General features: G+C 39.1%; 1 protein-coding gene across 1 annotated transcript in view; it reads right to left on the bottom strand.

Annotated features, from left to right (window-relative positions):
- Positions 1-2,002: 2,002 nt before the first annotated feature.
- The window catches only part of hk1 (hexokinase 1), a 28,027-nt gene continuing 2,682 nt past the window's right edge, over positions 2,003-27,347 (bottom strand). Inside the window, exons 2-21 of the mRNA XM_042500056.1 lie at positions 19,654-19,816; positions 15,535-15,683; positions 15,285-15,404; positions 15,015-15,110; positions 14,782-14,881; positions 14,436-14,619; positions 13,159-13,314; positions 12,907-12,994; positions 12,542-12,687; positions 12,091-12,283; positions 11,844-11,955; positions 11,005-11,153; positions 8,588-8,707; positions 8,173-8,268; positions 7,981-8,080; positions 7,713-7,896; positions 7,424-7,579; positions 7,115-7,202; positions 5,672-5,817; positions 2,003-4,002 (exon numbers count right to left, since the gene is read on the bottom strand). Coding sequence (XP_042355990.1) covers positions 3,855-4,002; positions 5,672-5,817; positions 7,115-7,202; positions 7,424-7,579; positions 7,713-7,896; positions 7,981-8,080; positions 8,173-8,268; positions 8,588-8,707; positions 11,005-11,153; positions 11,844-11,955; positions 12,091-12,283; positions 12,542-12,687; positions 12,907-12,994; positions 13,159-13,314; positions 14,436-14,619; positions 14,782-14,881; positions 15,015-15,110; positions 15,285-15,404; positions 15,535-15,683; positions 19,654-19,816 — 2,694 coding nt within the window. The 3' untranslated portion in view covers positions 2,003-3,854. The remainder of the gene's footprint in view (positions 4,003-5,671; positions 5,818-7,114; positions 7,203-7,423; positions 7,580-7,712; positions 7,897-7,980; positions 8,081-8,172; positions 8,269-8,587; positions 8,708-11,004; positions 11,154-11,843; positions 11,956-12,090; positions 12,284-12,541; positions 12,688-12,906; positions 12,995-13,158; positions 13,315-14,435; positions 14,620-14,781; positions 14,882-15,014; positions 15,111-15,284; positions 15,405-15,534; positions 15,684-19,653; positions 19,817-27,347) is intronic.

The raw sequence follows: 27,347 nt of genomic DNA on the forward strand, positions 1-27,347 counted from the left end.
ATAAACATAAAATTACAATCAAACTTGTTCAACATATGAAAATAGCAGACACAGAATTAACTATTTATACTCTGACGGTACAACGGTATACTCAGTACTTTGAGGGCATCACCTCCTGTGTCAAACACACATAAAACTTCAACATTAACTATTATTGCACATATTAGAAGTAAAAAGCAGCTGGATATCCCTCGTTATTAGTTAAATGGTTAGCATGTATCTGTTAGTGTACAGCTCATTGCTTTAACACATCAGTTTCACAGTGTGTGCTCATATAGTTTGTTTCAAAAAGATTGTGACAACTGTATTTTTCTATATGGTCAGTGTAAGTAGTGTTGAGATTATAAAAGTGCAGCTACTTAGACGAATGTGATGAAAAATGTAATCTATTGAATATCATATTATTTTATGTGTAAAATACGCTGATGAAGTGGAAATGCAAATGTTGTACTTGCGCGATGGTTGTGTGACCATGCAGCAGATGTTGTAAAAAGCTTTGTTAGTGTTAACGTGTCTGAATGTAGAGAAAACCTTTTGATTCCTTGCAACAACTTTATGAAATTTCAACACAGTGAAAAAGTGAAAACATCTGTATTTGTTGTTTACACTAAGCAGCAGGGTATTTGTTTGTGGCCTAAAATAAAAGTTAATAATATGTTTAATAAATATGACATTGTATGTATGTAAGTGCAATGGTTTGTCTGTTGTCCTCTACACATTATATCCTGCCCCCTCTGTAATAATATTACAGAGGGGGCAGAGGTCTGGCCCTCATTCTGCAGCGCTGGGAGCTAGAGGTGTTTTCAGGCCTAGGTGTCTGAGGCTACAGCCTTGAATATTTTATAAATAGCCCCTGATTTAAATAGGCTGTAGAGTCCTAACAATGATAAAAAGCCCAGATCTAATAATCTGTCATTCCATAAATGTACTTGAATAAATGAACTTAGTTAAATTCCAGTACTGTTAACATAAATACATAAGCAACATTTGACTATTTTTCCAATAAAAGTCAATACATTTTTTATGATAGCAGTTGTAAAATATTCTGTCTCTACACAACACTAATTAGTAACAGCTAATAAAACAGTTAATAATTAATCTGGACAGTAAAATAAAAAAATAAGTTGTGGGGGGTAATTCAGGTTCAAGAGTGTATTAAAAGTATCAAAATAGTTAATTCATCAAAATATTTCCTGGAGAAGGATCCCCCCTGCACCTTGCTCCAGAGGTCCGGGCTAAGTTTAATGAAACTTCAGAAGGCCTGATGCTGACAGAGCTTAAAAGAGTACTTCACCCGTACAATCAGCTTCCATTTACTCATTAATTACTCACTGCCTGTTTCGTCCAGTTCTTGAGGACAACTTTCTTTTTCTTCCATGATAAACAACATCCTCCACAATTCTTTATCGGGCACCGCGTTTAACAACAGCAAAACTATATCAAAACATCCGATTACAAATCCTCGTACAACTTGATACGTAATCGTACTTCCTAAACACGTGGATTTTCACAAAAAAAGTCACAACAGAATTGACACTTCCGCCTACCTGTAGTGCGCCCTGTGCGTGCCTGACACGCGCCTGCGTATGGAATGGTTTAAGCGCACGCACTCAGTCGTGCCTGAGACAGTTTGTGCTGATTTATTTATTTTTAATCATGTGGTTTCAACAAATATGCATGTGTTTGGAAAGTAGGCCACTGAGCATGAGACTGGATAAAGTAGACTTGGATTAAACTGCACGAGTTGTGTGAGAGTTTGTAAACAGATTTTTTGTTTTGCTGCTGTTAAACACAGAACCTGTTTACTTCGGTTCATGGGGAACGTTCACTTTTTTGGATTCACCGTTCATCATGGAGGTTTGAGAGAAAAACCTTTTCTGAAGAAAAGGTTTTCCTCACAGTTATACCTAACATGCAGAGAGTAATTCATACCTACAAATGGTCATTTTGCAGGTCAAGTATTCCTTAAATATTTTTAGCCAATTGAACAGCCAACAACACACTGAGTAGACACAGGTTTGTCTTTATTTAGTGACTGATTGATTGACAGTGTTGGACAGATACAGTCTGGGTTTTGTGAACAGAAGCAAAGACATTAAAGTGTCTGTGTGGTGTGGGGCTGGTTTTCAGACTTTTCTGCAAGTTTTGGGAACATCTAAAGGCAGCTCAGGACCTGCTGGAGAGCCTGGCCCTTTTTATCCTGGCAGTGTGAGTAATAGGTAGGAATGGACATTCAACTTGCCTGCAATGTCATTGCTGAGATTTCTTAACTGTAACAGTTTTGGATTGATGCTAATCTGTCACCACAAACCAGAACTTTAACTGTGGTTAATGAAACTTTAAATGTGCTGTAGCATCTCACTGATTTATCCATGCACCAGAATGACCTGTTAGCTACAGTGCCATTATTTAAAAAGCATTTGTGCTCTTATATTCTAGGATTTACAATTAAAATATGTCTCAGAAAAATGCAAGTGGACAATTTCACCTGAATTTCAATGAGTAATAGCAATAATATCATTATTTGATTTTATTGCAGACAAAAAGAAATGACTTTTTTTGTGGTTTGAATTATTAATAAGACATACAGTAGTTCACTTAATTACCCTTCTGAGTCTGTAGGAGCATATGGAGTACAGTGCATAAGTATAGCGAGAAGCTTTATTTCCAAAATGTTCAAATTCCCCTTTCAGTCACTGTAATATTTTTCTTATAGGTCATTTGGCCATTGTTGTTCCACTGGCATCTATGTTAGCACCGCATTCCTGTTTCATGGCTGTTACTGAGTAAGTGGTAAGTCTCACTGTGATGATGAGGGTAGTCAGCACCTCTTAAGACATTGACGACAACTTAGCAGCAGCTGGGAAGAAAACTAAAAGAATAGTAAAATACAGGTGCTCTTTGGTCATATTTTACAGTATAGAGCACATCGGAGTAGAATAGGATTGCTGTCATAAATTACATAAAATCTGCACATTTAGCAAGCATCTCCTGCAGATCAAACAAGGTAAAAATCCCGCTCTTATCACTTTTCTGCCCTGACGTGGTTGAAAAAAACACTACAGGACAGGTACCGGCTAAGGGGACTTCCATGTGCCTCATTATTGCAACAGCAATATTTTCCAACATTGTCTGATACAAAAATAAAATAAATAGCAACAATGTATGTATAACATATTGTTTCATATCTGGGTAAGATATCAACATTCTTAAAGCAAAAATATTCCCTTTCATCTCATTACACATTTATATATCACCTCATGCCTCTTGTTGTAGAGACAGTGAGTCGCCTACAGCAGACAGCAGACACACTTTGGAAACTTTGGTTTAAAACAGTGTTTTTATGTCCCTGCATCCACTCAAAATGTTGCAAAGATAAACATCTCTCTGCAATGCTTTTTGTCTTGCAACTGTTGTACTTGGTATATTGTAACAGACTGCAGTTATCAGAGGAGTCCCATAGATGGCGATGATACACAGCTCATGGGAGCATTACAGGAGTGTGTGGACTCTTGTTTCTGCCCTGCATATTATTTACAGGAGCTGAATGCGTGCGTTTTTATCTCTACAGATACGTTTAACCTCGGAAAACACAAAAACCTTAAGAGTCTGGGTATTGTCACAATGGTTAATCAAACATTTTCTAACTACAACACAGGGCCTGACTCTCTGCTACCTAACACAGCAGAGATCTCCTCTCTCTGTCATGTAGACTGACTAAAGCACCTACAGGAGCGCTGACTGGACTGGTTGGCTTCAGGAGGACAGGGGAGACAAGGGGGAAGAACAGAAAGGAGGAGAGAGGGGAAACACAGAAAAGAAGGGAGATACCAGCGAGACATAAAAGACATTTTCTATTTGTTGTTCAGCTCCTGTCTCAGCCGGCAGCCCACGGCTGTGATGAGTGCAGCTCCTTTCCCACTGCCGTCCTCTGACAGCAGGAAGTTGACGTTACACTGAGGGGCCAGTTTATTTACCGTCTGGTGCATGATCCCAGAGAAACTAGGCAAAGACAAAAAGCTTGACATTAAACAGTGAACTGAAAAACATTGTACTGAGAAGGAAAAAAAGATAGTGTAAATGTAATATTGAAACGATGGAGATGTGTCTCTAAAACTGCAGAGCAGCTGTTACTCATCTGACAAGTTAAACAATTTGCAGGTTCCAGAAAAGCGAGTTAAAGCTACCTGAATAAAGAGACACACTCCTCTAGTTAAACCAGCTTAGCAGGAATTGTAAACTTTTAATTTAATTTAATTTTCTTTTCTTTAATTTATAGGGACAACACACATTAATCAACATTTCTGTAAATGTGCCAATGTTAGCCAGATAAGAGAAAAACATCTCATTTTCAAAGGCTGCAAATTGTTGCCCAGCGCATTTGAAAAATGCATGTATATCTTTTAATCAAATTTAGATGATGTTTAATAGTAATTGTAATGACTGGATTATAACATTCAAGGCTAAAGAAATACTACTATACTTGGTGCATTGATCCCAATTACTGCAGTGTCTGTTACTCTGTGTCCCTGTGTTGACCAGTGCTGGAATGTAACCAAATACATTTACTCAATGAATGTACTTAAGTACATATCTGAGGAACCTCTGTGAGTGTAGCCCCCAGCCAACAGCAGCACAAGGTCAGAACTTAAAAAATGTTGTTACACCCATGTCTCAGTCACTCTTCTTTGCCCTGTGGGCGCAATCTACAGGTCTGCGTGTCTGTTTTCTTAAAAGCAAGTTTGAGACAAGTAGAAAAAGCATGAACTATAGCTGAATTTAGAGAAAATCTGGCATTGCGGTGTCTTCCTGGGGGGTAGTGCTGCACTGTGGGTGTGTTTATTTGTAATACACAATGTAACTGCCATGAATCAATCAGAAAATGTGGTTTTATTTCTGTGATTCACTGCTTTGTTCTCATTAATGCCACTCCCTCTCTTAATCCACTCTCTAGCGTTTGGATGCTGTGTTAAAAGCAATAAGCTTCTGCAAAGCGTACCTTTAAATTAGTGTATCAGACTGGTGCATGTGATCAGAATCTCAGATTACTGCTTTTTTGTGTGCAGTACACATGCTGTATGAGTATGGCAAATGTAAATGCAAAAACATGAAATAGCAGGGTCTGCACAGTTTGGGTGTGAATTACTACCCACACTGTTAACATTTGGCAATATAAAACAAGTGAGCACACAAGAAACCAGTCTAATACAGCCAGTGTCCTTTGCTCCATGCTGTGGTCTCTCTTTTTAGATTTAGACAAGCAGGTAGCACATGAATGTTGTCATCAACCAGAATGATTTTCTGCCAAATGCCTTGGGCGGCTCAAACACAACAACAGTTACATTTATCATGAGCTGGCTGAGAAAGAAAACTGCCAGGACAGGATTTAAAAGGGAGTTGACATGGAGACTTATTTGTTGAGCCTACAGCTCCTTGTTGTCCACAACAGGTTGGACCTGCCTTTGTTTGCATTTTTGCTTATCTTCTCCTTCGTAATTTCCCCCAGGGTTGACGAACACAATTTTTACATATTAAAGTTAAAGATTTCATTAGCTGTACCAGAACATAAACTGGTGTGGTCGCCATATGTTGCATCCTGTCTTGGTTTCTTAGGCACTTGAGTGGCCAGTGAATGGTTAAGTATGATCAATTTCTGATGAATTCGACTCACTGTGGATGTAGTTTGTAAAGCGTCCCGTCCACCCCGACAGTGATGTCCAGATGGTCTAGTCCTCGGTTCTCTCTGATCTTATCGACCACAGCCGCCATTCCTGCCCCACACAGCTGAGCGGCACGGAGTGACACTGCACCACATACCTGCATAACAATGATAATGATTATCATTATTGCAACACTTAACAGAGCACTGGTGCCACAGTTTGCTGAGCCAGAAAGTCTTATGTCACGCCACCAACACTGAAAATAAATAAAACTTAACACGTGGAGTGGAGGCATTATCTGTGCAGCACTGAGTCCAAGACAAATGTCCCCTACGAGGACAATAAAGTATATCATATCGTGTCGTGTCTTACGTCTGTTTCTTGTATAGTCACATATCCCTGCCTCTTTCACAAGACAAGTGTGATAATAATATATTGTTGGGCTCCGATTCTTTCACAATGTCCACTTGCCAGTTTTATGAGGTACACATTGCTGAAAGTAATGTGGTCTGATTCAACAGTCCCGCACTTTCGTGACAGTTATATTGTTCAGTGTTTGTTGAAACTGTGAGAGGTGATAATTCAACTGAATGGTCACCTTAGAGCTAGGTACATGTATACCTAGTAAACTGTGCTGGTGAAGCTACTTTGAAGGCACAGCTTTACAAACTACTAATTACTTCACAGCGGAAGATGCCGAACTACAGCAAAGCTATCTGAGGGATAACTCAAGCTAAAACGAATTAAAAAAATGATCAAATTCATAATGTGCATGTAATGTAAAATTACAACAAAATATAAAACAGAAATCCACGTGAAAAACTGAAACACTGAATTGAGTTTATGTCAGAAAGTGCTTACTTGTTAACAGATCATACATAAACCAAAATGATAAAATACCCAATATATATATATATTGTCCATCAGACAACTGCCTCCAGAAACTAGAGTCTAGATGGGAGTGTTACACCAAGCAGTTAATCCAGGTAACTTCTCTGAATATTTGTTAATAAATAGCTATAATCTATACTTATGACTCATTGAAATAAATACAAAAAGATTATTCATTTTCTTATTTCATTTTTTTACTTGTGCTTTCAGTAGTTAACAAAAAGGAAAAAATGGCAAAAAAGTAATGGAATACTTTAATTACTAAAAACAATATGAAGGTAGTTAGGCTACCAGCAAGATACGGTTAAATGCAGTTAATCCGCTAGTTTAATTACATGTACTTCACTACTCCTTACTGATAAAAAATTGCTAACTGGGCGAATATTTTCCCCTCTAAGGTGCAATAATGGTCAAGAGTTTGTGTTATTTACTGCCCTTGATGCATTATTAAGGGTTGAGCATGATGCTGAATTAGTTACTTAACATGATTTTGTGCTATTGTTTTGATAAGCAAATTTTAATGTAATATTTTGCGCAAACATTTTCATCTCGCTTCACCTTACCTCTTTGACTATGATACTGTCATCACAGGTGCTGTCCAGTCCTAAGTGTTGCAGGATGGATCTCACTTGCAGCAAAGCCAATCTGTCACTGGAGAAAGACAAAAACATTAGCCATTAGCAGAAAGGAAATAAAGTCAAACATCAGTAGCCTAACAACAAAATAAGGAAAGATACATCATTGCAGAAGCTGGTCTACAAGGGGTGCTAATGGAGTGCAATCAGCTGGGACTGATGTCACTTTCACAGTTTGGAAAGATGAGAGACAAAAGTCCAGATTAATTTTCACATCCTTGAGACACATTTTCTTACCTCTCTATCTGCGAGAGGAACTTTGTTTCGAAGATGCCTCTCGTCTTCAGTGTTTCAGAAATCTGTCCTCTGAACAGGAATCCTCTCTTGGTCATGTCTATCAGGATGTTCCGCACAATTTCGCCAAGATACATGCCGCTGCACATTTTCTCATATCTGTAAAACAAATGCAAACACCAAACATGCACATGTAAAGATACATCAATACATCTATGCATACAGGAAATAAGCGGTTAATGCCCCAACAGGTGTTGTGTCTGTGTGTGTGTGTGTGTGTGTGTATTTTAACCTTTGTTTGCCTGGATTGAGGGAGAAGTCATCCACAGCACGGTCGTACTCTGTCCGAATGTCATCAAGGCATCCATTGTCTCCGAAAGCCCCCCACTCCATGTTGACACACATCCGTCCCTCATCTCCTTCGATCATCTCGATGTTCCTCATCTCCTCCATGTAACATGCGTTACTGCCTGTGCCTGTAATGAGACTCATTAGTTATATGGATAGAAAACCAAAAAATGAACACTGGCCAACAAATAGTAGATTTCAGGTAAACTAACCAGCAATGAGTCCTATCTCACAGGTGGGCTCTTCATAAGCACAGGTCATCATGGTTCCCACTGTATCATTCACTACTGCCACTACATCCAGGTCAAATTCCTAAAGAAGGAAGAACATGATGCAACGTCACAGTCAACATTGTTGCTCACAGCTCCATGTTTGAGTGAATGATGCTGCTCCTCATATCCTACCTCTCTCCTTTTAATGGCCTCCCTCAACAGACCCACCACGTCTTCTCCTTCACAGTCTGTTGCCTTGAATCCCTTTGTCCATGTCACCAGGATGCCCTGTACACACACACACACACACACACACACACACACACACACACACACACACACACACACACACACACACACACACACACACACACACAAAAGTGAGAATTGTCATATCTTCCAAAGCATACAAGGATTTCATGTCCTGCTAGTGGCTCAGATAATGTAATTTTTGGGCTCATGAAGCAGTTTTGTGAATCTGCTTTTTGAAAAGCAGTTTGGAAACATCTGGGGTTTCCTCTTGATGCTGGTAATACGTGTGTTTCTGATTTAAGACTCCCAAGGAAGTAAGAGACAGTTTAGCACATCATAGACAAAGGACACTCACAGCATCCAGGCTGGTCTGTCGACAGGGGAAAGAGAAGGTGAAACCCAGAGGAAGGCGAGCGTTCTTCATCCCCATGTAGTCCAGGAAGTCACTGATACACTGCACAATGTGATCAAACAACTGGAAGAAAACAACATATGACAATATGTGAAACTACAGCACTTATATTGAGAACATTTAGCATATTTTGCTCCATTTTGAGCCTCCGGTAATCAGTTTGGTACCTTTAACCCTCAGTATTTATTAGTGGCCAGATTACTGTTCTGTCTGGCAAAATTAGCAAAAATAATGGACCACAGGAAGTAACAAGTGTAATCCATTTGGTCTAAAAAAGGTGTACTATTCAGTTAGTTTAAACACACTTGCGAGTGGAAGTGAAAGAACAAGCAAACCCCAGGTTAGGCCATCTCTCTTTTAAGCCTGATGCTTACAGTCTGGTAGTCGCTACCTTTTGCCAAAGCTCTGACCTCATCTAAACAATGTGTGGGTACATGCCCATAAATGTCCCCAACACAGAAAAGAGAAAATCCAGGCAGAGAGCAGAGTCTCTGCAGAAAAAGACACCCTAAACCACTTCTAGAGTTTCATAAATCCCTCTCATAAATTGGGAGGGATTACTATTGTATTAGTGTAGATTGTGTTTTAGGAAAATCATACATAGCATGGATTTTGTAGAGCACATTAAAGGAGTGGTTTAAATCCTAATATTAGCCAGAAAATTGTCGTAGCAATGAGTCATGGTTTGTGTCCAAGATTTTTTACTATTCACTTTACATACCAGTATATCATATTTCCTGTGCCACTGACTCAAATGATTTCACAATGCCTCAAGGTAAAAGTCAAGTATGTTGCGTCAGTGGCCACACATCAGTCAGAGACCTCATAACATGTGTTTTCTATTAGCTGTCCGGTACAAAATATCTGCGGGGACATAACTGAAGGGGGTGGTGCTCAGGAGTACTTAAAGATAAAAATATGGATCAGAGATATGGAGTATATAAAATATTGGACATTTCTGACCAAATACCTTTAATGTTGCGATTGCAACAGTTTTTTTTTTACAAATTATTTACACAATGGGATTTTGATACATGATTATCAGTGATGTGGATATAATAACAGCGAATTACAAATCACAGCTGGAACAGTCGGGTAAATTCAGAAAATTGCATCACTTTAATATAATGCAGCTTTTAAATCAGGAAAAGACAACAGGATAGTGACAATTACTAGTCTCATATCACAGTGATGACCAATAAGCAGATAAATCATCACTGAATCATGTACAGTAGATAGAAAATTTACTGCTCCACTGATGGGCAATATATTGATGCTGTGATATGAGACTAGTTACTAGTTTTACTTGCACTTTACTTGAATCTTTTCTTTTAATGCCACTTTATACTTTAAATATTTTGCTTTTTACTACATTTATCTGAGAGCTTTAAATTCTAATTAATTTACAAACCAAGATGTTCACATAAAAAACATAAGAGGGCTTTGCAAAACATGATTTTTTTAATTTAATTTTTAGTTTAAAAAAAATCTGCATTGGATACTTTTACTTTGAATACTTTAAGTGCATTTCCCTAGTTATACTTACTTACTTTTACTAAAGTAACTTTTCCAATGCAAGTTGTTAAGAGCATACTTCTTTCACCACTGATCAGCATTAAACAACTGTCATTCAGCATTTTGTCTGTGTTATAACAACCACTCTCCCTGACCATTACTGTAAATATAAATTAACCTGCCTGGTTAAGTAAGCGACACACGTCAACAGATTTAACAGTCACAGGTCTGCAGACCAGTCATATTATACAACAGTTCTGTATATTTCAACCTCTAAAATATCTAAATCACAAGGCTACATCCACAGTCATATAACACTTCAAAAAAGGCCCTGCACACCCACACAGGTTTGGGCAGTGATATGCTTGGTCTGGAGAAGACTCTTCTTAGGCAAAATAAATGCAAACACTGGTGAAGTTGCAGTGACATAGTGCTATTTCTATTTCTATTCTGTGTCCCTCAGGATGAAGAGAAACACATGGTGGAGTGAGAGTGAAGATGAAAAGGCCAAAAGGTGACAGACGAGATAAGCTTCAGCTGCTGCACAAGAGTTAAGTTCAAATATATGTTTTAAAGACGGTCAACTCAATGCTAATCTCAACCAGTCATCTATATCTATTTCTGTCCACCTCTTATCTATCGACCTAGTTACCTCCTAGCCACTTACCACTGAGCGTCACATCCCTGACCTCAGACCCACCTGATCTTTACTGGACCCACAAGGCAACAGGAGGTGAAGTTCAAAGTTTCTCTCCTACCCTTCTGACTTTTGCCTGAATGCATCGCCTGCATCACTTCAGTCAGTTTAACGCAGATTAATGAGTCTAATGACTGATGCATCTCACCTCCTCTCCTGTGCCCTGCATCACTTCTAGAGGAATGGCGTAGATCTTGTTGTGCATCTCCACTGTTCTCCTCTTGCCAGAACGAATCTTAACCAACAGAACTCTGAAGTTGGTTCCTCCTAAATCCAAAGCCAGGAAATCACCATTTTCTAGATGACAAGACAAACAGATAAGACTGATAAATAAATGAAACAGTAACCATGTCTAACAGAAATACAAAAACTTGAAAGTAGCAGATTTTGACAGAATTCAAGACATTTACACTACAAATTGATACAGAGAAGGCACAAATTGGTGCATTCATCAGAATTCAGGAAATTGTTTTATGCTCAAAATTTTCTAGCAGAGGACCCCCTGTGACACAATTTCATATATGTTCCCCTCACCCTTTCCTTGTACAATGGTCCTAAAAAATAGAGGAAGTCAATGTAAAAATCCGAAATTCTACAAACTTTTCTGTTTCATTTGTAGTCTAAATCTGCAATTACACTTACACCCCTATAATGTTAATGTTGAACAACAATACTAATACTAACCCTAACACTAAGATCATAAAGGCAATCATTAATATACAATAATAAGTTAATATAATAACCTGCAAAACATCACTGTCATAAGAACTAGGTAATAATACATTACAATGAAGTGCTCATCAGTGCAAATCAAAACCAATTTCTGAATTGTGGAATTGTGAAATGGCAAAAAAAAAAAGTGAGAAATATGTCATGTCATGATCTTAGCTGCTCTCTCTGCCCAACAGACACACATGTGGTGCAATCACAAGTTGCCAGCTTAAATGTGTATGTGCAAGTGAGTGTGTGTGTGTCTGTGTGTGTCACCTGTGCCATCAGGAGTGCTGTTGACAAAGGTTGGCAGCATTTTGACAGTGGCAGTGTCCTGTGTGTCCTTTGAAAGGCCATTTTGGATCTCTATCCTCATTCGCTTCTTTACCTGTAGAAATTAAGAATACCCCGAATAGTACAGTAACATACAGTGAAAGATGAAGGCACACATATGCACACATGCACACACACACGCACACAGACAAGCGCACACACACACACCACAGTGTCACTCTGTCCTCACCTCCAGCAGTTGTTCGGTCGTCAGGCGAAATTCGGACAGCGTTTGGGCAATTTCTCGTGAGTGTTCTGCGAGTCGATAGGCCACAGCTGTCACCATGGCTGCTCCTTTTCCACTGCCGCTCTCTGATAGGAGGAATCGGACATCAGTGTCCGGAACCAAACGGCGGACTGCCTTATGAAGACGACGAGCATATCTGAAATACATTTGAGAGAGTTTAAATTCTGATCTATGAACATTTATTCCAGAAAATTTGCTCTTCTCCAGACAGAATGGGCTAAATACTGATAAATAACATGTATAACATAATGCAGGATATGCACTCAGCCACCTCTTAACACCTCACAGCAGATCTCAGTGAAATTTATGGAAATATGAGGAGCACTGAGATGCTTGATATTTTCTCGAAGTGCTGACAGAGCACGTAAAATAAACATATTTTAATGTCACTCACTGTGGGTGCATCTTGTATAGAGATCCATCGATGCCTACAGTGGTTCGGAGTCGTGTCACACCTTTGTTTTCCTTTAGCCTCAGTAGGATGCCTGATAGTGTGGCAGCTATCAGGTTGGCAGAGCGGAAAGACACAATAGTACAAACCTGAGGGAGGAAGGGAGGAGAGAAATTCATCAAGAAACACATCCTAATTTAATAAACTGCAGACTAACTAACTGCACATTTTATTTGATGTAAACTCTTTTCAGATATGACTGCGTAGATCTCAGATATGTTGGTAAAATTATACTTCAGCCTTAATTCATGTGATTATGGCGATTGTGATTATGAAGATGAGAGAGCTATTTCAGCAACAATACGTACATGCTGCACAGCAATGCAGTCGTCGGTTGAGGGCTCAACACCAAGTCTGGTTAAAATCTCTCTGGCCTTGGACAACCCCTCCTTACTCCTTAACAGGAAAGACAGAGGCAGAGAAGCAGTGATAGACTAGAGATATACATCGTTTTGAATTCAATTATTTATTACAGCTATTTATTTAAGAAAACATATTGAATTTATTATGTATTTATTTTATATGTTGGTCCCATTGAATGTAAATGTAGATTGACTTACTTCTCTATGGCTGAGATGTGTTTGGTCTCAAACTTCCCCTTCGTAAGCAGCTCAGGGGTGATCCGTCCCTCGAAAAGGAAGCCTTCTCTGGCCATCTTCACCAGGATGAGACGAACCAGCTCCCCCATGTACATACCACTGACCATTTTCTCAAATCTACGACACAGTGAAAGAGAAAATTGGAAACTTCTGGTTAAACATTCTGGAAACCTGAGCAAGTTGGCTCGATTCCTTCCAAAAACATGAGAAGAGCCAGTAAGCTACTTCAGGAAATGGCCAACAAACAAACAAGCAACAAAATGGCCTGAAAAAAAGTGCTTAAAATAAAATCAAATTAAATAACATATACATATAAATGCAGTTTTCCTTGACTTTCAAGTCATATGTCCAGTGTTTCAGTTCAGTTACAATTTAAAACACTTCCTCATAAATAGTTTTGCAGCAGAATTTTAACACACACGCTTGTCCAAGCATGCTACTCATATGCAGAAGTGTTTTAATTAGTAAGGTTTTAGTGAAAATACATGTGTTTTGGAAGTACTGAGTACACAAGTGAATAAATGAGACTGAGATTATACTTCTTAAGAGAGTAATAATTTGTTAATAGATGTTTTGATATAGTTTTGCTGTTGTGAAAGGCAGTCCCTATTTACTTTATTTCATGAAGAATTTTCTCCAATCTTGGATTCTTTGTTCAGTGTGGGCGCATGCGAGAAAAATAAAGTTGTCTTTTAAAATTCAACATAACAGATTTGATATAAAAATGATAATTTGTGGGGGAGGTATTGCTTTAATGTGCTGACTCAGATGCTGCTCTTCACACAGTGAGGCTTTTAGCGTCACACACTTTTAGAGAAACAGACTTTGGCTCCCGTGTGGGAAAATGTGAGGGCAGAGAGCAATCAAAGAGCACTGCCTTTTTTCTCTGCTGGTCATTTTAACAGAGTGCAGGATTTCTGTGACAACTTGTGTAAGCAGCAAGCATGCAGGATAATTTGGATGTTAAAGCATGGCATCATAAATCAGCTATATTCACCTTAAGATAAAACAGCATGACTGTTATCCTTCAAGTTTCTGGCAACTACATAAAAATACTTTTTGATAGATTTTTTTTTTTTTTGTTTTAACTGCAAATGAATAAATATTCGTAAACTCACTGTAATCTTTCTCTCTATCCAGAACAATAAACAGCAGCTAGTCATCAGCTGATTCAGTGATTAGCTCACTTAGATTATCTCAGAGATGTGCAACAGTGTAATACTTTTGGATTGACATACAGCTGTTTGCCGGGATTCAGAGAGCCTCGGTCTATCTCTCTGTCAAACTCTGTCCTGATGTCTTCCAGCCTGCCGTCATCTCCGAAAGCTCCCCACTCAGTGTTCACGCACATCCTGCCCTCGTCTCCTTCCACCAGGTCGATGTGACGCAGCTCCTCCATGTAGCACGCATTTGTACCCGTACCTAATCGCAGAGAAATATGTGTCAATACAGTTCAATCAATATGTATTATGCTCCTTTTATTGGTTTGGAGAGAAATAAATTCCATTTTGCTTGTAATAATGCCAAAAACACTCTTGAATTTGATTGCTCCTTTGACTTTTCAGTTGCACACTGTTGTCGTACCAATGATAATGCCGACTTCACAGCGCTGGTCATCGAAACCACAGGTCATCATCGTTCCCACAGTATCATTTACCACTGCCATGATGTCAGCATCATAGTCCTAAAAGACATGAAAGCACACTAAGTAACTCAGTACGGTAACTTATCTGTGTCATCCTGCATCCCAGCTTGAATTAAACCGAATGCATTAGGATAAATACGTTGAGTGTGGCCTCAAATGAAACAAGACTCACTCCTCGTTTCTTAATGGCTTTGTTGAGCAGTGTGACAACATCCATTCCCTCCACTCCACTGGCCTTGAAACGCTTTGTCCATGTCATCAGAACGCCCTGGAGACAAACAGAGAGACACAGAGGAAAGTGAGAAAAGGAAAGAGACATACTTGATCGGGTTACCCTCAGATATTTGAATTAAAAGATAATACATGAAAAGTGTCATGTATCACAAGGAAGTCAACAACATCAACATCCTTGTCCATTGATCAATTTTTTATTTAGTTTCACCTCATCTAGTTTGTTCTGCTGGCAGGGGAATGAGAAGGTAAATCCAACAGGGAGTTTCTTGTCTTTGATGTTTTGTTTTTCCATGAAGTCCCCAAGACACTCTGCCACATGGTCGAACAGCTGGAACAGAGGTGAAAAGAGGGAAAGGTTGTATCAGGGTGAGCTGATGAGACTGTGAGACTGTGTGTGTGTGTGTGTGTGTGTGTGTGTGTGTGTGTGTGTGTCTCTGTGTGCTGGCAGTATAACTTACTCTGGTTCCACTGCCGTGAATGATGTCCTCTGGTGTTTCATAGATCTGACTCTCCATCTGAACAGTCTGTTTTTTCTCATGGCTCACTTTGACGCGGAGGATCCTGAAGTTACTGCCTCCCAAATCCAATGCAATGAAGTCTCCCTTCTCTGTTGTGAAAGAAGAGGTGGGGAGATGGAGGAGCGTTAGTTACATAAGGAACATGTTGTTGACATTACTGAAGAACACACTTAATTACTCAGCTCTGAACTGGGACTTTACTCAGAAGGAAGACGTGCATCAATAGTGTGTCTCCCTTCTGTTCACTTAGCAGACAAGTACAGCGCTCTCTAGTACCCTACAGTGAATTCATGTCGCACAATGTGTCATTGATAAGCAACATAGGGAAGACACTGTGTATGAGAAAATAAAGCTGTTTCGGACAGAAGTGATGTCTTGTGTTTGGGCTAAAGCTGCCATCATCAACTCCTCCAAATACAGTATACTGTATACTGTGAGTTTGTAAATAAATCCATAAAACTTAAGTTTGAAGTGTATTTTTATATGCATGCATTGTGTGGTTCTTTGTGTGTGCACACTGGTGTCTTAGGTTACTGGTACTGGTACTATAGGTTTGCTTACATCTTTTTTGCAAGATGAACTTCCTGTATAGTTATTGGTTAATGATTGCCAAACCCCATGGCAGGTGTCATGGCAACAATCTTAACACTGTTTACTTTTATTCAAACTGAAACTGCCGTTTCAGCCACAATAAGTTATCATCATCACATTATCATTATGTCTTCACTCACTGTTAGCAGTTATTTTGTCAAATAAACATGATCTGCATAAAAGGATGTTGAAATGTTTGCAAATGTTGCAGTGGCAGATAGAAACCTCTATCATGCAGAAAGTATGCAAATGTTTTCATTCCCAAATCATCAAAAAGCAAAGCTTTGTCACACCCTTCTGCATCTTATAACAATGCACAGGGCAATCTTTAGCGTATCTATGTGCCGCACAGCTGAAACACATCGTTACTTACGGTTAGTGTTGTGAAACAATAGGGATTAGGGTTTAGGCAACAAAACTATTGGTTAGGTGTAGGAAAGAGATCGTGTTTTGGGTTGAAATAAATAGGTCGTGATGTAAGAATTTTAGTTTTACACAAAACATAGTTATGTAAGTGATATAGCATTACGATAAAACATTGAGTTTTGATTTTATTAAAAAAAACAGCCCTTAATGAAAGTCAGCAACACTGGGTTTTGGTGTTGTCTCCTTCCTGCCCTACGCTGACATTCTCCCTCTTTATGCCTACATCAGCTGCTTTAGCATCAAATGTTGCTATGGATGGGTTTACATTGGATTTACTTAAAAGCCTTGTGCATAGCATAAAGGCGCAATGGTGTTCATATCACATGCAAAGGACCATGACAAAGAGGCCTTGTTTTACGCCCTGGGAATGAGATGGTGTCTGTGACATACAGTGTGTTTAGTTCAGTTCCATGAAATTCTGCAATATTTTTAGTCTGTGCTCACTTGGCAGTAAATGGTGACTCCAGTATATTCTTTCTGTCTAAGTGGGGTCATAATTTTCAATCATTCTAATTAGACAAACTGCAATAGTGTTTTACTGCTTTTTATAAATCCATAGTAATATGACTCAAAGAACTTACTAGTCTTTGATAATAGGTGATAAAGCAGGAAATGCCCCCTAACTCATTGCACATACAGTCTGTTTTCTTGTTATTGCTGTGTTTTGTAAAAATTGTGATTCCTATGGGACCAGTAAAAATCAAATAAAACTGTCACTTTCAACCTCGAGTTCCCATTTAGAAAGTAACAAGTACAAGATCTCCAACACATCAGAAGATTCTTGGTGTTGCTGCACAGAGTTCAGAGTAGAGAGTCTGCTGATTTGCACACATTTTTCTGTTGGCAATAATGATTGCAAACAGTGATTAAAAATGTAGAAATTTCACTTTATGTTGTAGAGTAAAAGTTCTATTAATATTAGATACAATTTACCCAGCAGTGTAATTTCATTTCACTATGATCTTGTGCCACAACTTTTTGTACAGATCAGAATGCAAGGCCAGGTCAGACTGACTGATAATTTATCTGAGGAATGTAAATCTGCAGAGGAAACCAGAGAAAATATATTTGGTGTTAGTTTCTGTAAATAAAAGGACAGCTGTGATTATGGTTTCAGAATGATGAGAAAAATTATAAAACATTTCTTTTGAATTCTAGTCTTTTCTAATTATTGATTAAAGTCTGTTTTGGTCAGTGGGAGCATTTACATGCATTTTCACTAATAAAACCTAATATTGGAGTCTGGCCTTGAAGAGAATATAGATGAGTTTCATTTCACAAAAGTCATATGTTTGGGAAGTACTGAGCGTATGAATGGATATATGAGACTTGGATTACACTGCACAAGTTGTTTGCAAGTTTGTAAACTGTTTGTTTTGATATAGCTTTGCTGGTGGATGCGGTTCCCTATCAATCAGTAAATCAATATGTTTGCCATTTTCCTTAGAGGCAGGTGAGAAAAAATGAAGTTTTCTATATGAATTCAAAGTAACATGGCATGACTACATGATATAAAAATGGTCATTTTGTGGGTGAAGCGTTCCTTTCAGAGAGAAGGAAAGAGACAGAGCTTTACTTCCATTAATATTCAGCTGACTACAAGGCAATAAAATCTGTCTCTCAGTTTAAGCGGACGGACACTCTCCTCCTACAGTACAGTACGTACCAGATAGGAACAAATTTTTAACTCACATTCACCTGGGTTATAAGGGCAGAACAACTGCAGGAAATTAGGATTAGACAGCATGCTGCAGATACTGACATCATGACAGGCAGAGAGAGATGAAAATATTTAAATCGGTTACAAGTGTCACTATATTAAGAGGAAACAGTAGTTTTTCTTTTTGAGTTAATTTGCCAGATGGAGAGTGAAAGATGCAGTAAGCTACTTTTTGTCATCCGTTCAGGAACTGATGGTTCAAGATCTTTATATGTTCTCATCAACAACTGTCACAAGCCCTTCTGATACTGATGTCATCTTATTACACACTCTGTTGTGGTGCGCACTGTTGAATCACAGCTACAAGAATTTAAGTTTAGATCACAGCACCAGAGCTGTCTGTATAAATTCTGCATGTCTGCCCTGCATTACTGTGGTTACATTTCCTTTGCAAGATCAGACCTGCAAGATCAGGTTGATCGCTCACTTTTAAAAAATGGGAGTGACTTCCTACCACAGATTAATCCCTGTCTTCTAAAAGCTGGGACCAAGCCCAGCAACTTTAAAAATACAAACTGACATTTTCTCTTTCTCCACTGCAATACAATGTCCTGGTGACTACATGACTCAGTTTACTATTGCATATAGTCAAATATTTTTGAATATAGCTGGACCTGGGCCTCAGTGGTGGCAAAATAGTCTTTACTGGGTTTTTTTGGAAAGTGCAGAGGGATACTAGAGAGGTAGCAAGAGGAGACTAAATGATCATTGTCATTTTAGTAGATTATTTTCTCTCTGTTCTAGAATTTGATTATGTTTATGTTTTATGATTATTTTATTTAAGAGGAGGCAATTAATTAACAGGAGCACCTGAGTCCATTAGGTAAACGTGCCAGATTTAGTCATAGGCAGGGTGTTGGCATTAAATTAATAATCTCAGAGATTTTCATTTAAATATAGTTTGCAGATTTACAATATATCGTGAAGTACCACAATGGTGATTGAGCCTATGATGACAATATTGCAATATTTCTATATTTGCTGTATTACGAACTGGGTGTGGAGGGTGACATTTAAAAAAAATGCTGCATGACGGTGCAACCTCTCGCAACCTAAAACGCCCCTGTGGATATGAACCATTAGTGTCGTAACCACCAGTAACTACCAATGTCGCCAAATCAACCAGCACTGAAATTTTCAAGATTGCAATTGTCAAAGATAACATACAAAAACACATAAGCACAAAAGAAGTTTGCAATTTGACCTTAGTTGTCATCCATTCATACGGTGGCAAAACCAGTGAAATGTCCTTGATACTGATTTCTTGACGACGGGCTGAGATTATTTTACCATGGTTAAAATTTGGGGTCAAAGGTACTAACCTGAGCCATCAGGGATTGACCTCACAAATGTTGGTAGCATCTTCAGCACAGCAGTGGGGTTGGTGTCCCGCCCCAGTCCTTTGACCAGCTCCCTCCGAAAACGCTGTGTGATTTCCTTTAACGTCTCATCAGAGAAACGCATGGAGTACAGGTACTTATCGATCTGAAAAGAGAGAAAAGAAACAGAGGCATTAGTCTTTCTAAACAATTCATCATCATTTTGTAAAGGATGTTTTGAGCATTTTTCATGTTTTATTTATAGTGAGAGACAGATATGAAAGGGGAGGACATAAAGCAAAGAGCCCTTGGCCAGACTCAAACCCTGGCCACTGCAGTCAGGACACAGCTTTAATGGTACGCACTCTACCCAGTGAGCTACCAGGGCATCTCTGCCTGATGCACTCAGAGTTTCTGATTGAAGTAATGGAGACTTCCCGCATCTGGTCAAGACAGAGTCCACATTTTGTGTAATAATGATGATGCAGTGAATATGACTGACCATCCCATAATGTTTTAGTCATCTGTGAAGATTAAACACTTCCTACACTGATTGATCTACACTGTGCTTTACCAAGAAATGAATCAGAGCCACAAAACAAAATAACTATTTTTATATAGCGTTATTGCAACATAACTGAGTGACTTTGATTGCACCTATCATACTGTGGTCATATCGCACAGTCGGTATCTAATGAAAACACACAGCATCGTCAGGGTGACACACAGGGAGAACAGGAAGTACGGGACACTCGTGCGGAAATGTTATCAAGCGTATTTACACAGAAGGGTGTTCCTTATGACTTTATTACAGGTGTGACTGTGATGAGTAGAGGAGTCTCTGGGGAATTAATTACAAAAGTATAATTCGTATCATAACCACAGATAAAGCACAACAAGGTGTGCCCTCAAGTAATTATCAGCACGTCCAGCACATACTGTATATCTTGACCGGTCTGACTGCCTGTTGAAACTGCGAACTGTGTAAACTGATGCAGATACAGCGCACAACAGACTGAGCCATCTGACCTTTCAGGAACAGGATGTTAACCAATCCTGGTGAAACCCATTGTTGCGTCACACTCTTTAATGAAGCAAAGACCTACTTTATTCACAAGTGTTTCACACAAAGAGCAGAATGTTTCGGGCATATAACTCTGCTCAAATGTCACCTTCACTGTAACTTCTTGTGTTGAAATTATAGCGAGCGAGGCCAGACCATAACTGGATTAACATTAACTACCAGAATATGATTTGATATACTTTGCCTAGTACAACCAAACACACTCACATGATTTAATAGTCACACAAAAACAATATTTGTATGTACTGTGACGCCAATGTGATAATTTACTCGTACAACTCATTGTAACAGACATCAGATTGGAATGTTCTAACTTCCTGAAAAAGGAGTCGCACATTAACTGTATTTCCCATTCAGCTCTGGTCCTTGGTAACTGGCTCGGGACAATGCCAGTTTGGGTGTGAGTCACATCTGCAACACGATTCCCTCCCACACTTCAAGTCTAAACTAAAAACTCACCTATTCACACTCACATATTCCCCCTGACCACATTGCACTGTTTAATTTTATTGTTTTTTATTAACGACAATTTTATTGCTGTGTGTGTTTTATCATTGAATGTGACGTGACCTTGAGTGTCGAGAAAGGCGCCTATAAATAAAATGTATTATTATTATTATCATTATCTGCTGGCCACAGAAATGGATTTGTATAGTAGTGAAAATCAGTGTTGCTGAACTACATTACAACTGTAGTTTACCAAATTATTAGCTACATCACACTGAAAAGTACTTACACAATACACTAGTTTCAAATATAAGTTGAACTACATCCAAACAAGTCTACCTCTCGAGATACAATCACAATCGGAGCCTGGACTTTAATGTCATTACTTGGAAGCATAACTAAACTAACAATGTGTTTGATTTACGGATCAGGGCACGCCAATTCTCACATAGGCAGCCTGAGCGAGGATGTGGTTTAAGGAGAGAAGAGGGAGCAATTGTTGGAGTGAAATCAGAAAAATGCTCAACTTCTTGGGAAATTCACAGTATCCAATCAAGACATGTTGGTTCCAAACCAGTGGTGATTTTAGTCAGATAGCAGATGATAGTCGTTAAATGACTGTGGGCAATGAGGTGTGGCATTGTGTTATTGTAGGGCAAGAAATGTCACCCAACTGCAGTAAATTGTGGTGAAACAAGTAATTGGAGTACATGAAGTTGACTGCTCCCCAACAATGGAGAAAATATGTGTGCTGACAGGAAAGGATCAATATAGTGTTTTTTAAATTAAAGTTAAAATCAGCAGACAATTAACTCATTGTACATAAATCCACATTTAGATCTTGGCATCAATTAATGAACACATATTGAATTTAAAATATGTCTTTTCAAAATAAAGAAAGAGCAAATCAGTGTATTATACACAGGTTCTGATATGACAACCATAAGCATGCGTGTTAAGAGTGTGACAAGACATTTTCCACCACTTTCAGAGGTCAATTTGGCTTTCATGATCATACAATAAATTTGCACTAACAAGTAGACAAACATTATTGATCTGCTATGTAACCCTATAGTCAGTTTTGAATAGTACAAAAATGTTATGAGTCAACTTGGATAGAGAGGCACACACATGAGAACAGCACTGTCCAACTGATAACTACTCTTCAGGTGTTACATTCCCTATATTCTGTCTAAATGTGGAGTCTGCCTATATGGGATGAAAGCTCATTAGCACATGCTCTTATAGTACAGGAGCCGGCAGCTGACTAAATGTAACCACTCACCTCCATACAGCTCAGTAAAATACATTCATAACCTGCTGGACCGTTCCACGAACACCAACCTGAGCTGTATTTTACCCTGAGGTCTAGTCTGCAGTTTAAAGAGGGATTTTAACAGCACTGACACGTGGGTGCTTGAAAACATCTTCCCCTTATGACGTTACAGCTTGCCCTCAACATCTGTTATTCCAATTATACTATAAACAACCGTTAAAACATCTCAGCTCTCTCTGTTGCAACACAAATACTGCCCCTTCTAGCTGCTTCCACACACTAAATGTATTCAGAATAGGTCAGTATATAAAAAAAAACTATTCTGACAACAATTTAGAGTTGAAAATGAGAGTTCTATGTAAAAGAAAAAACGCCTCAGTGTTGTCAAACACTTGATGGATAGTGTTGACACAGACTACAAAGCCGCAAACTCACTAACACTTGAGCTGTTAAAAGCAAAGAATTTTAAAGTCAACTTGGTGAACTAAAACATGCTGCTGTTTGTCTGTCACTGCACAGCCAAGGCACCAAACAGGTTAGAAATGTAAAGACAGAGCTTGTTGTTTGCATATACATATATATTTGCATGTGGTCTGTTTGACCCAGGTCAAGGCTTCAACCTCAGGACATGAAAGCAGAGTTGGATAAAAGTTACTGCAACACAAATGTCTGTAGTTTCCACCAACACCCAGTGGTGTAGTGGAGGGTACACGCAGGTAAACAGGATATACCCACCTCTTTTTCTGGTTTACAGTACCACCTATAAGCCAAAAAGCCATCCAAATATATAGATAAGCTCTCATCTGCATCTGTAGAAGTGCACCCCCCACCTAAACCACTGCCAACATCACATGTAGACTGTAAATATGAAAACAATTGAATCCCACAGCTGAATAAGACAGGGCAAATACTGTAATATTTTGTGCATATACACATAATCAGTGACACATAAGGTCAGCTGGAGACTGTCATGCAATTCATCACACCCTAAATTAATGCTAACTTAGGAAACAATATTTACATCCTCAGAACAAACTTTCCAAATTAAACATTTACCAACTTAAGTTTTCCAATGATGTGAAAGTTTTAACTTTGAACATTTATTCCACTTTTACTCATCAAAGTCTGTTCACAGGTCTTGCAGAGCTCTTCAGCAAATGTAAAAAAAAAAAAAAAGCTTTATGAAGCCTCTTTTGTCTCCGAGGGGGGCCTCACTAAATCTAATAAACTGCCACAAGTGATGTCATGATGATGGCGTGATGATTTGGGAGCCCTGGCTTTACTACAAACCTTGCGAGACCATGTACTAACACATTAACACTTCGCTTTACATGACACCTTTTTAAAGTTCCATTTATCAATATTTATGATACTCACACTGGAACAAATGCATCCCTGTAATGTGTAATGGTTGCCAGTTCTGGTGATTCCATTGGGAATCAATAGCCTAGTCTGCAGCTTTGTGCTGTCTGTGGCTCACTGTTTTGTTTCACTGGTCCTGTTTGAGTTCAGGTTTCTCCAGTGCCTAAGTGTCTGAGAAGCAGATAACAACTGACTACGTTTACTTGCACACTAGCGATGCATGCCCATAATAAAAGCCCACATTTCTGGCCCGAAGAAGAAATACACCTACTTTGAAACTTAATGAAAAGCTTTGGATAAGAAAAGGTTTTTGTATATGTGCAAAAATCCCAACGCCGACCTTTTCAAGATGGTGTTCGAGGGAATGAAAGAGGGAGGCTGTATTCTCACAGGAGAACCAAAACTGAAAATTAAATTAAATGTAGCCAAAAAGGCCACAGGTCAGATAGCGACCATCATCAAAAAACATCAAACTTTGGTAGTCTTTCCGACTTTCAAACATTACTATCTGTTTAGAGGTCTTGCAGAGTACTGGAAAAAAGTGGCATTAAGCTTTTTATGCCTTCAGAGGAAGCTACATAAAATCCAAAAAACTGCCTCAAAGGTCACTTAACATTGGCAAAGTGTTTGCTAACATGTTAACAGCCATAAAATTTAATAAGTTTAAACAGCATTTCAAAGCTTAATTTAGAGTCTACTTTGTATCAAACTGAGGTACACAAATGTGACTTAGTACTTTAAAAGAGATTTTTTGTCTCTGCGAGTGAAGAAATTAAGCACGCGTTAGTACAGTGCAGGTCATGTGAACCCTCAGGCTGCCAGCTGATGTATACAGATCCATTCAGGTTTCACTTATTCAGGCTTCTGCCAACCCATCCTGCTCATGCCAACTGCTACTACTCTGCTGCTGCCTGCCAGTGCTGCTTCTCATTGCTCTTAATAGATATTTTCATCCCATCGCCACCTTGTCCCTTTCTGCTCTGTTTTGTAATTAATCAAGATGATGGGAACTAGACAAAGTATTCTGGGCAACAGTGAAGTGCTGATAAACTTTGAAGGTCATGAAAGAAACTTATTTATGGTGGACAGAACTGTTAACCTATTGCACCCCTGAGAAAAACATGTGTCATGTAAGAGGGCAACAAATACATTTACAAAAAGTCTGGGGTCATGTTGTAGATTATATCCCCAGTATAGGGGGTGAACTAGAGCAGTTTATGTAATATAATTATAGCCTGTATTTGCTGTATTTTTTTTATTTTTTTTTGCTGATGTTGTTTTGAGACTCTGCTCGAGCTTAATGAGATCTTAGTATAATGGCATGTGCTGTTTTGCACTACATTTGGGCTGGGGTGGGGTGGGAATTCATTATGTTGAAAAATTCTATGTCTGCTCTTAAAAAAATGAATTAATGTTTGTGATTTTTTTTGAGAAAAAAAAAAAGATGATGGGAACTGTACATCCAAATGCAATGTAATTGTGTAACCATTCACACATAATGTTTTCACTTAATAACATGAGTGTTTTGACTGTATTCTCAGTGAGCCAACCACTTTATATACAGTACATGTGCACTCGATTCTCAGTGTCTTCCCAATCATCTAATTGAATGAGAATGCATTTTTAGAGAGTCTACTTGAATAACAATGTGTCACTAGCTGACCAGGGGGTCTCATTTACAAAGGGGAGGATTAAAAGCAGGCATTGTTCACATTTCTCCATATTAGATCCACTGAACTAAGACTAAATTTGGTTTCTGCTGCAGGAAAGAAATTAGCATCTATGACTCAGCACTCTGCAGCTAAAAACCATGCATAAGCACTTTGTTACAGCTTGGTATTATCTGATATCACAGCTCGGATCTCTGCTGTGGATTTTAACACCTCACGTGGAAATACTGTTCACAAGTATGATACATCTCCATTAGAATGATTTGGTCTTTTATCCAAAACAGGAGTTTCCAGTTCTTCCACTCATGTTGAGCAAAGAGACATTTCCTGATAAGGTGACCTGAGGCCTCTGTGTGTCTGTGCGCATAAAACTGTAAAGGCCATGTTTTCCCTTCAACACACCTCTGACACAAAACACTGCCTGAGGCTGAATTTCACTCACTCTGTCTCTCCCCTCCTCCCCTTTTCTCCCCCCTTGTTCTCCTTCTCCCTCTCCTTTCTGTTTGCATTCCTCCTCTCAACAATGCCGTGTTCTCCTTGTCACTGTGAGGTGGTTCGAGGAAGCACTGAAACCCGACTCCATTGTGTACGTACGTGTGCACTATGTTGTGCACACATGGCCTCGCCATGTGGAAAAATACTGTCCTCTACACTGGCTGCCCTCTTCTGCACCCTTCCCGTCCCCCCACACACACACAGAGCTCTGGATGCCCGCTAACAGCCCTCTGTGTATCAAAGAGTACAGTCAAGGATACTGCAGTGGATTGAGTGAAGTGGGGACGCACTCAGCTGATTGCAGCTCTCTGACAGCTGCAGCGACACATAGTTTATCTGTGGACACATTAGCGATGAGATTATCTGTTTAATTTCACTTTTGGTTGCTTAAGTCATGAACTCTGTGTTTCACAATTTTACAACTAGTGCTGTCGACGTTGGGGTCTACACAAGGCTCTTTGAAAAGAAACACAATAGCTACACACCTGGCATAGTGTGTGTGGGTGTGTATTTGTGTGTAAGCCTTCTCCTCCTGTCACCTATGGTCACATGGTTCAAAGCTGGCCTATTTTAGGGAGGCAGGGAGAGGAAGAGAGCAGGAGTAAAGAAGAAGGGAGATGTGTTGTATTACATCAGATCCTCACTGCTAATGAATGTCTTCTTCCAAAACAGATTGATTTGACTCTGGCACACCAGGCACACCTGGGAATGACAGCAATTGCTCGTGTGAACAAAGACTGCTGGATTTAACTGAACTGAGAAAGTGGCCTCAGGCAGAAAGGGGAATTGAAGAGGGAGGCATGATAGCTGGAAACTTTTTCCAGTTATACAGGAAGAAGATCAGCATTTGATGCAGAGTCTGCAGTTGGTGACAACATCAGGAAGTGACCTTAAAGGGACCCTGCACTATATGCTGACAGCACATGTGGAGATGTGGCTTTGAAATAAACATAAATTATGGGGAAGACATAATGTGCAGCAATTGCCAGATAGAGAGACAACTATAACAACACTGATTTTAGGACCCCAAATTGGTCTAAGGGAGAGGGGAGTAACATTAAGCTAGATGAGGAAAATGAGGAGTTACATGGTGCAGCTTAACTCTTTTACTGTCAGACATGACAGTGTGAGAAAATCACCAGGGAGAGCCCTGGCCAAAATAACACAAAATAGTCGTAAGCACAAATGATTAAAGCTAATTAACTGGCCAAAAATAAAAAAGGTACAGCCCTAAAACTAACTCCCTAACAACACAGGACAACAACAGCACCCAACAACAACAACAGGGCACCTCTGCATTGCTATTTACCTATTCACCTGCTATCATTAACCCTTTGCAACCTGGATCATAATCACGTTTCTT

This window comes from Plectropomus leopardus, chromosome 1 (assembly GCF_008729295.1).
Source record: "Plectropomus leopardus isolate mb chromosome 1, YSFRI_Pleo_2.0, whole genome shotgun sequence".
Taxonomy (NCBI): Eukaryota; Metazoa; Chordata; class Actinopteri; order Perciformes; family Serranidae; genus Plectropomus; species Plectropomus leopardus.